General features: G+C 36.2%; 1 protein-coding gene across 1 annotated transcript in view; it reads right to left on the bottom strand.

The window, feature by feature from the left end:
- The window catches only part of CAB39L (calcium binding protein 39 like), a 99,482-nt gene that overhangs the window by 69,448 nt on the left and 11,736 nt on the right, over nt 1-18,298 (bottom strand). The window contains 3 exon segments of the mRNA NM_001309165.2: nt 1,222-1,386; nt 4,224-4,324; nt 4,327-4,364. Coding sequence (NP_001296094.1) covers nt 1,222-1,386; nt 4,224-4,324; nt 4,327-4,333 — 273 coding nt within the window. The 5' untranslated portion in view covers nt 4,334-4,364.

Below are 18,298 nucleotides of genomic sequence, written 5' to 3'. Positions count from 1 at the left end.
ATATGGCCAGTTTAAAAGGGAAATGGGGAGTAAAATGGGGAGGGAGAGTAGGCAGGCCAGGCAGGAGGAAAAAGCAAGAAAAAAGATTACTGGGCAGAAAATGTCAGATAGAGAAATAAATAAGGGAAGGAAAGAAAGCAAAAGACAGGTGTATCCAAGGAAGGATGAGTTGAAGTCTGGGCCCTTTGGAGTCCTCACTCACTGCTGCTTCCAGCCAACAAACCTGGCTTCACATCTCCAGAGGAGTCTTTCTCTGCATTCTTCCTCCTCGGCTCAAGTCAGCCAAAAATGTTCCCCCATCTAAGATGTCTAGAGAGCTGTGGACTAGTATTTAGACAGATCCCCAGAGCCCTGACCTTAGCTTGGTCTAATCACTGTAATCATTGTATTTTCCTTTCATTTCCTTAGTTACAGAACTAAAGCAATTCACTTTAGAAATCTGCATCACCCTCTCTCTCAGAGAATTAATGGAGACTCAAGCGCTGACCTGATGGTATCAAAAGCCTGATAGTGGGAACAAAACAGTAAAGAAATCAAAGCCAAGACTTTCATCACTGAAATAGCCACTGCCCAAACTTGCCTTATATATACACTTTTTACTCAAAAATCACTGCTCTAAGTTAGATATACCATAGATAATAAAACGCCTACACATATTCACCACTTATGTTTCTAGGATTTTATTTACTTAATTTATGATTTAGGTAAATTAAGTATAATTGCTTTCACAATGAGATAAATATCCTATATTACTAGTATTTAACAAACTTTTTAAATCATTGGTGTAATATTTTAATTAAAACAACAGCCTTGGGAGACACTGAGTGTGAATCCCAGCTTAGGCTCTTAGTAACTGAGTGACTTTGGGCAAATTACTTAATATCTTTGAACTTCATCCATGAAACGGGGTTAATAATATAGTACCAACCACACAGGTTGTTTTAAGAATTAAATGAGTTGAGTACTTGCCACTGAACAACATGTAGTTAGCATTCAACAAATATTATCTATTATTATTATTAGTCACTAACTTTGCTACCTAGCTGCACAAAACTTACAGTACACCTTTCTGCTTTTCTAAAAAAAGATTAAAGTGATTTTAGACGTTTTAGAAAAAACTGGGTTTTTAAATAATAAATAGTAATAAAAAATTAAAGTCAAATATTTATAGTAACATATATTAAAATTGCAAAGCAGAGATGTCTTCCTTTGACAGTTTACCTCGAAGTCTATCAGCTGTAGGTCAGCTATCAGTGTCACCAGCAGCCCACTATTGTAGAGCTCTTGTGCCAGCTGAGCCACAACTTCAGTTGGGGGTTCCTTGTCATTTGTACCACACAGAATTTCTTTCATTGCTTGCAGCGATTTTGAGACTTCTTCTGAGGCCTAGTGACCAAAAAGAATGCTAATAGTTAAGAGTAATAAAAATTTTCAGGCTATAAACAAACAAAAACCATTTCTTGGGCCCTGTTTATTATAATCAAAGAACACTGTATAGTTACAAACAAACAAAACATTTAGTAGGGATTACTTTTTTCTTATTTTGGAAAATGTTACTAAAATTTATTTATACGAAAAAGATCTCTAGTATTTCTACTTAGTCAACATAACTGAAACAATCTTCCTTTAAACCATATTCAGACACAGTCAACTTTGCTAGTAAGTAATTATAAATTTTACTCTTCAAAATTAAACTGACTCCATTTTGGAGACTTAGTAGCTACTGGTCTTTATTTAAAGCATTTGTTAAGGTTTTTCAACAAAACCCTATTCTTCTGATTTTTCACTGGACTAGGTATAAAATCATAAGTTGTCAAAACCCATACACTTTGTCAATCCACTTACCCCTCACACATAACCATTATCTTTTTTGCTGTCTATGAAACTTTAAGAAATGGTCATTGTTGTACAACCCTGTGAGTATATTAATAACTACCGAATTCTATACTCTAAAATGATGGATTATATGATATGTGAATTACACTCAATAAAAATTTTTTAAAAAATTAATACAGGTAAGGAAAGGAGAACAGGCCAATTAGTTAACAATTTGATTTGCTGAATATCTTTAAAGAAATAACGGTTTTATTGCATTCAAGTAAAGTACTCTAATCACTATAACTGAAGAAGGGAATAAGGAGCATAAGGCAAAATAAAAATAATTCGTAGTAGTGTGACAGTACTTAAAAAAATAATTTCCAGATACATTTTATGATCCAACTGAAGCAAACCTTAATTTATTAAAGATTGGAAATTTCTTAAATTGTAACAGATAGCCACAGAAGAGTACTTTAAACATATATAGATAATTATAAAGAAAACACCTGTGTGACCATAACACAGGTCAAGAAACAACATTTTCAGGGGCCAGCCCAGTGGCGCAGCAGTTAATTGGGCATGCTCCGCTTTGGCAGCCTGGGGTTCCCCGGTTCAGATCCTGGGTGCAGACATGGCACGGCTTGGCAAGCCATGCTGTGGTAGGCATCCCACATATAAAGTAGAGGAAGATGGGCACGGATGTTAGCTCAGGGCCAGTCTTCCTCAGCAAAAAGAGGAGGATTGGCAGCAGATGTTAGCTCAGGGCTAATCTTCCTCAAAAAAAAATAAAAAAAAAAGAAACAACATTTTTGGCACCCCAGAAGAAACCTGAATGTCCCTTTTTTAGGCCAGAAGTAAATACTTTTAAGTCTTTGATGACAATCATTTATTGACTTTTATTTATAGTTTTCTCACCTATACTTGCATCTCCAAACAATACAGCTTAGGTCTGCTGATTTGGAATGGTAGCCATACCCTTTTATGATTTGCCTCGTTCACTCAATACTATACTCGTCCATGCTGCTGCATGTAGGCAGCAGTTCTCTAATTTTCATTGCTCTGTTGAATTCCATTGATCGCTGGACCACAACTTCTTTATCAGTTCTACTGTTGATGGACATTTGGGTTGTTTCCATTGAGGGAATGTTATGAACAACAATGCTGTGAACATTCTTGTACGTGCATCCTGGTGCACACATGCAACAACATCTCCAGAGTTTATCCCCAGGGGTGGAACTGCAGGGTTTTAGAACATGCATATCTTCTGAGTTCAGGTAATACACCAAACTGGTTTCCAAACACCAATTTATATTTTATCACTCAGTGGATGAAAGTTCTTATTGCTTTCCATACTCGTCAACACTTAATACTATCAGACATTTTTCCTTTTTGCCAAGATAGTACATGTGTAATATGAATTTACTGTGATTTTAATTGGCCTTTTCCTGATTACTAAGGAAAATGAGTATCTCGTTATGTTTTTTTTCCCCATTTTTCTCTTTTGTTGTTTAGATTTACTTTTATTTCTACCTGGGCCACTATTTGGTTCAATTTTGTAAAGTACACTAGAGTTAACAAAATATTTCTACATCCTTACAAGAATACAAGATTGTATCATACACTGGGACAGAAAGATACTATGAACTCAAGGATGTTAATTTTATGGGTATCTTGAATCTTGCCATAAACTAGCCAGTTTAGAGAGAAATAGAATATGTAGGATTCAACATCCCTTCGAAGGAATAACTAAAACACTAAAACCCCTTCCTATGAGGAAGGCTTGCTTGGCGTGATCTTAAAATAATGTTAAAATGAAGTTGCCCTGTAGTAAGTAAGAACTATCAGTTGATCTTTTTTTTTTTTTTAAAGATTTTATTATTTTTTTCCCTTTTCTCCCCAAAGCCTCCCAGTACATAGTTGTATATTCTTTCTTGTGGGTCCTCCTAGTTGTGGCATGTGGGACACTGCCTCAGCGTAGTTTGATGAGCAGTAGCATGTCCGTGCCCAGGATTCAAACCAACGAAACACTGGGCCGCCTGTAGCCGAGCGTGCGAACTTAACCACTCAGCCACGGGGCCAGCCCCTCAGTTGATCTTTAAATAAAAACTTTTTACCCTTCATGTCAGTATAACATTATATACCAGTATAATCCCTTTGATTTTTAAGCTCCATAGTCTAAAGGGATCCAAAGTTGGTCAGAGGCTCCAGATTGTGAACCAAGAGTTCAAGACAACAGGATCAACAATTATCAGTTGCATAAAATCTGCAATTAATACAAATGTATTTACAGAAACTCTATGTGTGCATAACAGATCATATCTAGGATTCTTCATTAAGCTTTTATGCTGGTTTTTGGTCTTGGAATACATTTATTTTAATAATAATGCTATTGGTTTAGCTCATACCTTGTCTGTCTTTTTGTCTTGCTTTTCCAAAATGACCATGTTGTCTTTCAGATTTTTCACAATTTCCGCTGGATTTCTGTGTGATTTACTAAACAAAGGCATTTTTTCATCTACAGCAATCTCTTCTTCCAATAAGAAATGCTAAAAACAAACAAGCAAACAAAAATCATGAATTTACCTCTTAACATGATTAAATTGTTACATCAAAATGCTTTATGTTCTCAATAACCTCAATTCAGTAATCTGAAACATTAAAATCAATCAAACTAAAATAAGTTTCACAAACTTTATGCCAAATTTAAATACATATAAAATGTTTTATGAAAGATTATTTAAAAAGCTTTACCTAAAAGGTTTTTTTAAGTATGCTTTTTTTTTTGGTGAGGAAGATTGGCCCTGAGCTAACATCTGTTGCCAATCTTCCTCTTTTTTTTTCTTTTTTCTCCCCAAAGCCCCAGTACACAGTTGTATATCCTAGTCACAGGTCATTCTAGTTCTTCTATGTGGGATGCCACCACAGCATGGCTTGATGAGCATTGTGTAGGTCTGCACCCAGGATCTGAACTCGTGAACCCAGAGCCAGCAAAGCAGAGCGCGTGAACTTAACCACTTGACCACAGGGCCAACCCCTAAAAGTTTTTACTGAAAGTTTAAAATCTTTCCTACAATAGAAATTCAAAGACTAAGCAAGAATGGGGAAAGGAGTACTTTTAGAAAATAAGCTGATATTTAAAACTAGATATTTTGACTAAAGAGAGTGATGATGATAATGATAACAGACAAAATAAAACATGTAAAATAAAAGCGGAATTAGGACCCACATACTGTGGTAAAACAATATTTAAAAGCATGCTACTTCACAGCAATCACAAAATTGCAATGTAAAATTATTTAGAATCTGTTCTCTACTTGCTCTTCAAATATTCAGCTAGCCACACTCACTGATGAAATGAAGACTACCAGGGTGGAGAATGAGGAGGGAGGGGAAAAGGAGTATCGATTCTTGTTTTTGAGAACACTATTTACATAGAGTAGAGAAAGCCAAATATGGCCGTCATTGCCCTATTTATACAAAAAATACAAGCATTAGAGAAAAAAACCTTACAACTGAAGGCTCCAGTTAGTAGAGGTATATTCATTTACTTTACATTTATTAGCAAAAATATTTCAAACATTACAGAAATATGATGTAATACATCAAAGGGGCCCATTAACCAACCACCCAGAGATGACAACTATTATCAATTTGGTATAGAGTCCTCCCCAATTTTTTCTAGGCAAATAAAAGTAAATATATTTTAAGACAAAAATAGAATGATACTAAACATAGTATTTTGCAACTTCTTCCCACTCTTTGTATCTTGAATATCATTCTATGAGTGTATGTTTAGTTCTACTACAATATTTTTACAGTAATAATAAAGTATTCCATTATATAGATACATTATATAATTATTATTGTTCAGTAATTTCTTATTAAATTATTATAAAAGTTATTTTACCAATATCCTATTGATGGGCTTTTGGGTTAATTTCATTTTCCCCAATATTTTATTTATTAACAATGATGCAATTAATCAACAAAGAATCTTACACACAAATGTGTATACACAAACACACACAGTTGATAGCAGGATTCTAACCAGCTGTTGCTGTGGCATAACCTTGGCTATGGTTCCAAATCCCTCTTCCCCCTAGATTCTACTTCCCAAATAGGGTTCCCTAGGATTCCTGTCAGATCTGAGTTACCTTGTATCCTTCTAATAACTTCCTTCAGTATTTGTTGTCTGTGATCAAGAATTCCAATGGGATACATATATGTTATGAAGAAGAAATCAAAAGTGTTGGTGTGAATTTTGATGATAAAACAGAAGACAAAAAACATTTTCTGTTTTCCGTAGAGATGCTGTTTTCAATAGGGATGGCTCAACTCCCCAGTGAGGGGAGGCTAGGTGTGAGGGGAACATGTCCACTCTCAGGGCACGGATAAGTCTGAAAAGCATGTTAAGGGACACCAGTCAGCCTTTAAAACTGATGCTGACAGAGCATTCAAAGGTGAAGTATGTGAAGATAACACTGTGGTTCTCAGTGGGCGGTGTCAGGTGCAAAAAAGAGAGCATTGGAAGAACACTGTGTCTCGTCCCTTTATCAAACTCAAGAATAAAATCATAAAGATGCACTAGGTTCTTCTTTAATAATCAGTCCTAAACATAAATAAATAAAGGTAGAGTATATTTAAATGTTTATAGAGTGTGGAGGTGGGGTGGGAGCCAAAACAATCACTGGGTCATTAGGCAGAGGAGCAATCTGTTGCTTTCTCCCCGGGTGATCCTGGGCACAGCATGTGATTTCTCTAAGGCTCTGTGCTCTTATCCGTAAATGGGGATGATAACATCTCCCTCTTAGGGTTGTTTTGAGGACTAGAGATATGCAGAGCACCTTGCACAGGGCCTTGTATAGGTAAGGTACCCTATGTTTAGGTGCTATTATTACAAAAAGTTCTGCAACAGAGTTAATGAATTACTTCACTAAACAGAAAGGCACAGTAATTGAGATATGATTTTGTCTTAAGTGTCCTAGACACTTCTGGCTCCTTAGTCACTTACACATTTTTTCTTTCTTGAAAAATAAATTTATTCTTTGAATGTTAACTACTCAATGTTCGAATATTTAGCATTAAAACAGTTTTTTTAAAAAAGGCTAAATGTATTTGGGTAATTATTCTCTTTCTCCATGTAGTTCTACTTCACTAAGGAAAAGATAGTCCACTGTAGGAATTTCACCTAAATACTCCCTGACATTAAAATAGAATACGAATTATGACATGGAATCATATATATGATATGACATGATTTTTGTCCACTACCTATTGTTTTGCTCAGTTCTTACTGTATCAAGCTAATTCTAATGCCAATTTTGCTGAAATTATAAATGTTTTCAGGACTTCCATGTTAACATGGTTGTTAGCCAGCATTTCCTGATTTACTGCCTCCCAATTTTTCATTTGCCTATTAGTTTGTTCATTTATTCATTCACTTAATCATTGAACAAACATTCACTTAGTACTTACGGAGTACTAAGCACAAGCACCTTGCTAAGTACTATGAAAAAGAAAAACACAATCCCTGCTCTTTGGAGATTATTATTAAGTGGAGAAAGCAAACATTTTAGAGGCAATAAAATTATATAACAGAGGGAGATAACACACAATATATATAATGCCTCAATACAGTGCTCCTTTTTTTTTGAGGAAGACTAGTCCTGAGCTATTATCTGCCATCAATCCTCCTCTTTTTGCTGAGGAAGATGGGCCCTGAGCTAACATCTGTGCCTATCTTCCTCTATTTTATATGTAGGATACCTGCCACAGAATGGCTTGCCAAGCGGGTCCACACCCGGGACCTGAACTGGCAAACCCCAGGCTGCCAAAGTGGAACTTGTGAACTTAACTGCTGTGCCACCGGGCTGGCCCCAGCAGCATTCCTTTTTGTGAATTATTTTCATATTTTAACTGTGCCTATTTACTGTAATAACTATAATATAAAATTAGTTTAATAATGTTTTAAAATTTCATAGGATCATTATTCTTCAATTCTGGGATCCATATTTTGAAGGAAATCAAAAACCATATTCTCACACTATGCAGTTCCAGACCCCAGATCCCCTACAAATTAGGTGAACTTCTCCTGCCTGCTCTGTTCTCCTCAGACCAAGCCAGCCCCACTTCACCCCCAGACTCAATACTTCCCTCCATCACCCTCAAACTCAGGGCTGACCTTCCTACTCTCTGGTCACTCATGCGCATCCACTCCAATCACATCATTTACCCCACCAGTCATTTAAGAAATGAGCCAAATAGGACTCCACACTACCTGCTAAACAACCACAGGTACTTAAGCTCCCATCTAGTTCTGAGTTGGTAACTGATCCACTATAAGTCAAACTTATCACCCTTGTCTGGGTGTCATTTGTTCTATGTGCAGAACTTTTTTTTTTTAACTTAACTAAATAACTGTCAATTCATCTAGTCATATTTAACTCATAGTCTCATTTCACTCATGAAGATATCAAGAAAAATTTTGCCAAACGCTTTGGGAAAGCCCAGATACATTATACTTATTTGTCAATACCAATTTATTCTTTTTTACATCCCCATGACATATTTATTTTATAACAGGAAGTTTATACCTTTTGACTCCCTTCTACTTATTTCATCCACCCCCTACCACCCCACCTCTGGCAACCACCAATCTGTTCTCTTATCTATGAGCTTATTTATTTATTTTTCTTAGATTCCACATATAAGTGAGATCATATGGTATTTGTCTTTCTCTGTCTGGCTTATTTCATTTAGCATAGTGCCTTCAAGGTCCATACATGTTATCGCAAATGGCAAGATTTCATTCTTTTTATGATTGAATAATATTCCATTGTGTATATAACACATCTTCTTTATTCATCCACCCATTGATGGACACTTAGATTATTTCCATATCTTGGCATTGTAAATAATGCTGCAATGAACATGGGGGTGTATATATCTTTTCAAAGCAGTGTTTTCGTTATCTTCAGATAAATACCCAGAAGTGAAATTGCTGGGTCATATGGGATTTGTAAAATTTTGAGGAAGCTCCATACTGTAAGGGGAGGGTCTTAAAGATTAAGAGCATCATATTTTGAAATTAGATAGGCCATATACAGTGAGCTCTAGGTTATTCGTGACTGGTCCATACCCATTCTGAGTCTTTCACTCCTAGTATCCAACATTGGCCAAAGATAAAGTGCTTACAGTAGAGACAAAAAGGAATGGAGGAATCCTGAAAATGGTGCCTTCTGGGGATAAAGTGGTCATAATAATTTTTCCATAAAGGCCCTCTCAGAGTTTTTAGAACATATATCATGTTCCAGCAAAGCAGGAAGCAGAGACAGGAGAAGATGCCACGTTAAGCCCAACAGATGAATGCCTCTTGGGCACTGAAAACTGCTGGGGCCCAGCACACCAATCTGCTCTTTAGCATTCGTCTGACAGCAGGCCATGTAGCACACAAACGGCAATGCACTGACATTGACCCTGTCATACTTTTCCACTTTCAAAAGAGAGTAAATAGAATAAACAACAAATAGTGTAGGTTTTATTTAAAAAAGAAAAAAAAAAGCAGCACAAGAAAGGGGAGAAACGCCCTGTGGACTTGGACAGGAAAGGGTGCTTCCGAAATTAATTCCCTGAAGGAGATAGAACAGACCTGATCGGGGTGAGGGGGGTGGAGATTGGGGAGGGGGAAGACTTAGACAAAAAGAAAGCTGGCCAAAGTAAAAGATCAAACACACACACACACACACATAGAGATACACCCCAAATGCAGCATGGTAATCCAAAACTGCAGGGAGCAGAAATGACCCCCTAGAAAAGCGACTGAAGAGGACTGAAAGGGACAAAATTAGTCAGTCTATATTTATTCATTCAAAAACTATTTACTGAGCATCTATAATGTGCCAGGCATAGAACTAGGCAGTGCAAAACAAATAAGCCTCAGAGGGCTCACAATATAGTGGGAGACGCAGACACACAAAGGGTTTTGCCAGAATGTCGGAAAAGGTCAAAGAAACTAAAATGATGGAGAAAAGATACTGTGTGTGTGTGTGTGTGTGTGTGTTTATGTGTGTATGTGTATATATGTATACATGTACATAGCTACAATATACATATGTGTATATATTATAGAGCTACAGAGAAGATAAAGTATCCCATAAAAAGGTATTACAACAATGGGGGGAAACGGAGGAAGCCAACAAGAACAAAAGGAAATAAAAAATGGAGCAGAAGCACAATCAAATATATAACAGCTTAAGTAGGAAAAAGATCTAAATCTGGTCATTTAAAGGATTTTTCCAGTTGAGGTTAATGATGAGATCCAAAATTCAGTGTCCTGTGGATATTAAAAGAAACAAACATTCTTCTCTCAAAGCACATTCCTACAAAATGAACTTAACAAAAACAAAGGATAAAAATCAAGTTGTCTTTGGACTTTCATAAAACCAGATGTCATAAGACCATGGAGAAAATCTACAGAATTCTGAAAGGAAAGCCTCTAACCTCATAATTAAATCTCTAGCCAACATATTTATGTGTTCAGAGATTGTGTATGCTTACTAAAAATTTTACAAAGAGATGAGATGGAATCAAACCTACAAGAGTTCAACAAAATAAATGCTAAAAATCAGAAACAATTCTTGAAAGGGAGCCTTGATATTGTTGGCAGGACATGTGGGAGGGTGAGAATCTACAATTATAATCCATTCATATGGGAATAAAATAAATAAGAATTCAAAAAATTAGTTAAAAAGGAAACCATCCCAAAAATCTCCAAGAAAAGAAGGATGGAAATAATAACAATAGAAGTAGAAATAACTGAATCAGAAAAGAAAAAGAAAAAAACTAGACGATTGGTGGTGAGTATGATGTAGTCTACACAGAAATTGATATATAATAATGTGCACCTGAAATTACACAATGTTATAAACCAATATGACCCCATAAAATAAATGAACAAAGAAGAAAAAGAAAATCTCTGATAGCTATTTGGTCTGTTTCTTCTGGCGATAGTCCTGTCTGCTTTGCGGCCTACCTCACCCTTCCGAAAGGATGGGAACATTGCCCAGGTGTGGCCAGGGTGTTCCTTCCACTGCTCTGGCTATAGCAAACGGCTCACAAATGGACTGTGACACTGTTATGCTAATCAAAATGCTTCAACAGGACTTTTCCCCCTAGATATTTTAATTTAATTTAAATAAAATATTTGGGGTATATAGAAGAAATAGAGAACAATGTAATAAGTTCCTGTATGTTTACTGCCCAGATTCAAAAATAAAAAACAACTGAAGCAACCAACCCCCTCGGGACATCTTCCTGATCCCATTCCCCTCTGGCTCACCCTGGGCCTGTTTATCATTTATCCTTTCTATACATTTTTCATACTTTTACTATCATTTATAGACAATGTTATATTGTTGTGCATGCTTTAAAGCTTTACAGAAATGGTATCACACCATCAGCTCCTTCTTTCCTCCCTCAACACTATGTTTATGAGATTTATCCATTTTGATACATCAATCTCTAGTTTATTCATCTTACCTTCTGTATGGTATCCTATTGTATGACTATACCACAGTTTATTTACCAATCCTGAGTTCTAACTGTTTTCCATTGTTTATCATCACAAACATGATTGTAACACCGACTCTTTTGCATGTCTACTTATGTACATTTGTATCAGAATTTCTCTAGGGCACTGGTTTCAACTTTTTAAATAGTGACTTATAGTTAGAAATGTATTTTACACCATGACTCAGAACAAAGGAATGTATAAATGATTGTATAATTGTTCCATGAAACAATACCTGATCTCTGGATATTTTCCATTCTATCTGTCCTACCCTCCATCATTTTTAAAAGTGCTGATCATTATCCATTAAACTGATTTCACTACATGCTAGTGAGTTACAAACTAAAGTCTAAAAAACACTGCTCTAAAATGGATTCAAAGGGGACAACTGGTATGTTCATCTTTACTAGACATGGCCACATTGCCTTCCCAAGGTCTTATACTCTCACTGCTGTGTATGAGCCCCAGCTGTGCTCGATCTTTCCCAACAGCTGGAACTGTCAGAATTTAAAATTTTTGCCAATATGACAGCTGTAAAAGGTTATCCCATAATTATTTTAATTTGTATTTCTTAAATTACTAACAAGAATGAGCACTTTTTCATAGACTTACTGGCTTTTAAACTTTATTTTTCTGTAAATTTCATATTTCTATACTTTGCCCATTTCTTTAGGTAGTTGAAGAAAGCCATACAGCCAATGATAATTAATATAGTCCCTTGCTTAAAAATATAAATCACAATTAAGAATCAGCAGGCATTTGAGGAAAATCAAGAAAATGGAAGAGAAAGAGAAAGATTAACAAACAGAGCAAACCCCTGGGGGAAGGTGGAAAGAAAGCCATTAAAACATGTAACTAGAAAAAAATATATTTATTTCATGTCTGCCTCCCAAATATGATATGTTATCAAGTCCATAAAATAAGAACAGGCTGCTATGAAAAAGAAGTAAACAGTGAATAAGAAAACATTCTTAGAACTAAAAGCATGCATGACTAAATAAAAACTGCAGTAGAATAGCTGACTGATAGAACAGTACAGAATTGAAAAAAAAAATTAGCAATTTGAAGACCAAGCCATGGAAATCTGAAATGGAAAGCAAAACACAAACGAAAACGAAGAAAAATCTATTCAGAGAAGTATACAGGATAGATCTGAAGAGCCAATATTGGTTGAATAGGTGTTCTTAAAGGAAAAAACAAAGATAACTGACAAAACGAGAGCAACAAATAAAGAAAATATAAAAGAAAATTTCCCTGAGCCAAACAAAGGCACATGTCTTCAGATTTACATAAACTAATGGTTATACAGGAGAAATGCAAAAAGGTCCACTCCAAGAACATTCTAAAATTTCTGAATTCTAAGACTAAAGAGAAAACCTCCACATTTCCTTTGTGGGAATCCTACAAATCCCTTTCCATAGAGGGGGGACATCCTGGCTAGCACCTAAGAACCAGAATCTAAGAGAGGAATCACGAGATATAACTTGACACCAAATGTTAGAAAACAGTGAAACACTAGTTACATAGTTCCTAGGGGAAAAGATATTTGATCTAGAAGTCTATACTCAGTCAAACTATTATGCATGTGTGAGGGCAAAGTAAGATTATCTAAGGACGGAGACGGAGAACGAGTAGAGGAAGAACAAGAGGGAGAACAAACAGGAAAATGAGAAAATAGTTGAAAGAGGTAGGGAGTTGGGCAAAGAAACCAATAAAATTTATAGTTAAGTCTAAATGAAGGCTGACAATGTGTCGTGAAGCCTAATACAATTATTAAAAAAGTATTCCTAAAATATTTTGATAGAGGCAAAGTGTAACAAAAAATAATAAATAACCTGAAAAGATAAAAATAAAATTCTTTTAATAGACTTCGTTCAAGGAACAATAACAGAAGTAGGAGATAAAACCTTCAACTACCACAAGGGGGGGAAGGAACAAATATTATTTCACCTAATCAGCAAGAATCAGGAATGGAAAGAAAAAGGAAAAAAATAAGCAAAGAGTAAATATAGAATATAAAACAATATGGAAGGAATAAGAGCAAACATTAGTAATTATGATACATACAAATGTGTTAAAAGTTCTACTGCTAAAAAGTCAAGACTCAGATTGGGGTAGTGTGCATGCACATGCATGTGTGACAAAATTCAGCTATAAACTCCGCAAGGGACACAACTAAAACAAAATAACACAAAAAATGTTGAAAATAAAGAGATGCATAAACATATACCAAGCAATATTACAATATGAATATAAGACAATATAGAATTCAAGACAATTAAATTATATATATATATATATATATGTACGTGTGGGGGGATATAGATTATACACATACATATGGTGTAAATATTGTATGTATCTAATTTTTATTGTGAATAGGATATATAAATGGAGATTACATATAATATATACAACACATAACAAATATATATAAATCAATTACCTTTATGAACTGAATAATATCTTACATATGTTGGGTAAAGTAAAGACTATATTATTTATCTATTTTTATTTTGTGACCTTGATTTTCTCTGCTAAGTAGAAGAGAAGATGAAGAAAAGGAGTATGGGGAGTGACATCAGCATTGTGGCAGAGTGAGCTTTCCCATTGAACTCTCCCCTCCACAATACAACGAAAAAGACATTCACATTCCAATAGAGAACATCTACACAACACAAAAGACATCTGAGAGACCCATGCAGCCATATGTTGGAGTCAGAGAGGCTGGAGCCCCCCTGGGAGGAGGTGGAACAGAGTAAGAGAAAGCTTTGCTCCCTCCCCAAAAGACTGAGATCCAGGGATTGGGAATGGCCTCTGAGAGAAAAGGAAGGGGGAGGGGCATTCCTTCACAGGAACATCAAAGATCCTCAAGGTCCCTTGCAGGTTAGGGGGAAACACCCTGATGAGGTGAAAGCTATCATGGAGATGACTTCATCAAGCCAACACCCAAGGGGAGCAGATAGTGAGGGCAGAGCCAGTAAGCCCTGGAGAGCACACAGACGAAAGTGCCCCTCCCCGAACTCGTCCAGTGCTGGACTCTAGCACCAAGGACCCCAGGGAACACAGAGGGCTCAGAATATGCAGCTCTTGACTCCCACCCAGTGGTGATAGGTGGTAACAGCAACCAAATACTACTACAACATGAAAGAACAGAGCCACGCCCTCTAGCAGTATCAAAAATTATATTAAATCTCCAGAATAGAAGAAAAATGACAAGTACCCAGAAATCAATCCCAAAGACACAGAAATATGTAATCTAACTGACAGACAATTCAAGTCAGCTGTCATCAAAAAACTCAACGGGTTAAGAGAGAATGTAGAGAAACAATTCAACAAGTTCAGGAGCTCCTTCACAAAAGACTGAAACTATAAAGAAGAACCAATCAGAAATATTGGAGAAGAAAGACACAATGGATGAGATAAAACAAAATATGGATTCCCTGAATGCTCGAGGGGATATCATCAAGGAGCAAATCAGCATAATTGAGGACAGACATATTGAAATGCTCCAGATAGAGGAAGAGAGAGAACTAAGATTAAAAAGAAATGAAGAAAGTCTCCAAGAAATATTGACCCAATCAGGAAATGCAACATAAGAATTATAGGTATTTCAGAGGGAGAAGAGAAGGAGAATGGAGCAGAAAGCTTGTTCAAAGAAATAATAGTGGAGAACTTCCCAAACCTGGGGAAGGATGGAAATCCACATGAAAGAAGCTACAAGATCTCCTAAATATGTCAATGTAAAAAGACCTACTGCAAGGCATATAGTAGTGAAACTGACAAAAGTCAGTGACAAAGAAAAAATACTAAGGGCAGCAAGGCAGAAGAAAATAACCTTCAAAGGCACCCCTAGCAGGCTTTCACTGGATTTCTCAGCAGAACTCTTAGAAGCTAGGAGAAACTGGAGGAAAAAAACTTTCAGCCAGGAATATTGTAACCAGCAAAAATATCTTTCAGATATGATGGAGAAACAAAAACTTTCTCAGATAAACAAAAGTTAAAGGAGTTTCCATCCACAAGAATTCCACCTACAATAAATTCTCAAGAAGGCCCTCATACCTGAAAAAAAAGGGAGAAAAGGGTTACAAAGCCCAGAGTAAGGAAATAAATAGGTAGACAAAATAAGAAAATTGTAGCTATACATCAGAACAGGTTAGCAAATACTCAAGTATAACATTAAAGATGAAGGGAAGGAAAACGCCAAAAACAAAGATAATCCTGTCATTTTAACCACAAACTCACAACACAAGATGGAATAAGATGTGACAAAAACAACCCAGGAGGAGAAGAGGAAGAGGACCGAATTGGTTTAGTCTAGGCAAAAAGAGCCCATCAGAAAATGGACTGTCTTATCTATGAGATTTTCCATACAAACCTTAAGGTGACGAGCACTAAACAAAAAGGCAGAACAGGAACACAAATAATAAATAAGGAGAAAACTATGAAACCCAACATAAAAAATTACATAGCTCAATTGGTAGACTGAAATACAAGAGATGAGAAACAAAGAAAATGCAGGAGAACTGGGAAACGAGTGATAAAATGGCAGCATTAGGCCCTCATATATCAATAATCACCCTAAATGTAAATGGATTGAATTCTCCAATAAAAAGACACAGAGTGGCAAGATGGATCAAAGAACAAGACGCAACAATATGTGACCTCCAGGAAACACATCTCAGCTCCAACGACAAACACAGGCTCAGAGTAAAGGGATGTAAGACAATACTCAAAGCTAATGGCAAACAAAAGAAAGCAGGTGTCACAAGACTTATACCAGACAAAGTAGATTTCAAGATAAGACAGGTAAAGCGAGACAAAGAGGGGCAGTATATAATGATCAAAGGGATACTCCACCAAGAAGACATAACACTTATAAATATCTATGCACACAACACAGGAGTACCAAAGTACACAAAGCAACTATTAACAAACCTAAAAGGAGATATTAATAATAACACAATAATAGTAGGGGACCTCAACACTCCACTCACATCAATGGACAGATCATCCAGACAGAAAATCAACAAGGAAACAGTGGAATTAAATGAAAAGCTAGACCAGTTGGACTTAATAGACATATATAGAACACTCTATCCAAAAACAGGAGAATATACATTCTTCTCAAGTGCACACAGAACATTCTCAAGGATAGTCCATACAATGGGAAACAAGGCAAGCCTCAATAAATTTAAGAAGATTGAAATAATAACAAGAATCTTTTTTGATCACAATGCTATGAAGCTGGAAATTAATTACAAGAAAAAAGCTGAGAAATGGACAAAGATATGGAGACTAAACAATATGCTATTGAAAAACCAATGGATTATTGAAGAAATTAAAGGAGAAATCAAAATATATCTGGAGACAAATGAAACTAAAAACATACCATACCAACTCATATGGGATGCCGCAAAAACCATATTAAGAGGGAAATTCATTGCAATACAGGCTCACCTTAACGAACAAGAAAAATCCCAAATAAGCAATCTCAAACTACATCTAACTGAATTAGAAAAAGAACAAACAAAGCACAAAGTCAGCAGAAGGAGAGAAATAATAAAAACTAGAGCAGAAATAAATGCTCTTGAAACAAAAAAGGCAGTAGAAAGGATCAAAGAAACAAAGAGCTGGTTCTTTGAGAAGATAAACAGAATTGACAAACTCCTAGCCAGACTTACAAAGATAAAAAGCTCAGATAAATAAAATTAGAAATGAAAGAGGAGAAATTACAATGGATACCGCAGAAATACAAAGAATTATAAGAGAATACTACAAAAAGCTATATGCCAACAAAATGGACAGTCTAGGAGAAATGGATAAATTCTTAGACTCTTACAACCTCCCAAAGCTGAATCTAGAAAAAATAGATAATCCGAATACACCAATCACAAAAAGAGGTTGAAACAGTAATCAAAAACATCCCCAAAAATAAAAGCCCAGGACCAGACGACCTCCCTGGAGAATTCTACCAAACTTTCAAAGAGGATTTAATACATATCCTTCTCAAGCTATTCCAAAAAATTAGGGAAGATGGAATGTTTCCCAACACATTCTATGAGGCCAACACCACTCTGATACCAAAGGCTGACAAGGACAACACAAAAAATGAAATCTACAGGCCAATATTGCTGATGAACATAGATGCAGAAATCCTCAACAAAATAGTGGCAACCCAAATATAGCAATACATCAAAAAGATCATATACCATGATCAAGTGGGATTTATACCAGGGACAGAGGGCATCAACATCTGCAAATCAATGTGATATACCACATTAACAAAATGAGGAATAAAACCACATGGTCATCTCAACAGAGGCAGAGAAAGCATTTAAAAAGATCCAACAGCCACTTATGATAAAAACTCACCTTAAAAATTCGGGATTGGAGCCGGCCCTGTGGCCGAGTGGTTAAGTTTGCGTGCTCCGCTTCGGTGGCCCAGGGTCTCGCTGGTTTGGATCCTGGGTGGGGACATGGCACCACTCATCAGGCCATGCGGACTTGGCGTCCCATGTGCCACAACTAGATGGGCCCACAACTAAAATGTACAACTATGTACTGGGGGTCTTTGAGGAGAAACAGAAGAAAAATAAAATAAAATAAAAAGATTGGCAACAGTTGTTAGCTCGGGTGCCAATCTTTTTTTTTTTTTAAAAAAAAGGGAGGATAGAAGGAAATTACCTCAACATAATAAAGGCCATATGTGACAAACCCACAGGCAACATCATACTCAATGGGCAAAAACTGAATGTAATCCCTCTGAGAACGGGAACAAGACAAGGGTGCCCACTATCACCACTCTTAATCAACACAGTACAGGAGGTTTTGGCCAGCGCAATTAGGCAAGAGAAAGGAATAAAAGGAATCCAAATAGGAAATGAAGAAGTGAAACGCTCACTCTTTGCA

The sequence above is a fragment of the Equus caballus genome, chromosome 17, assembly GCF_041296265.1.
Source record: "Equus caballus isolate H_3958 breed thoroughbred chromosome 17, TB-T2T, whole genome shotgun sequence".
Classification (NCBI taxonomy): Eukaryota; Metazoa; Chordata; class Mammalia; order Perissodactyla; family Equidae; genus Equus; species Equus caballus.
Note: the sequence above shows the minus strand (reverse complement) of the source record. Positions and strands in the feature narration are given on the sequence as shown.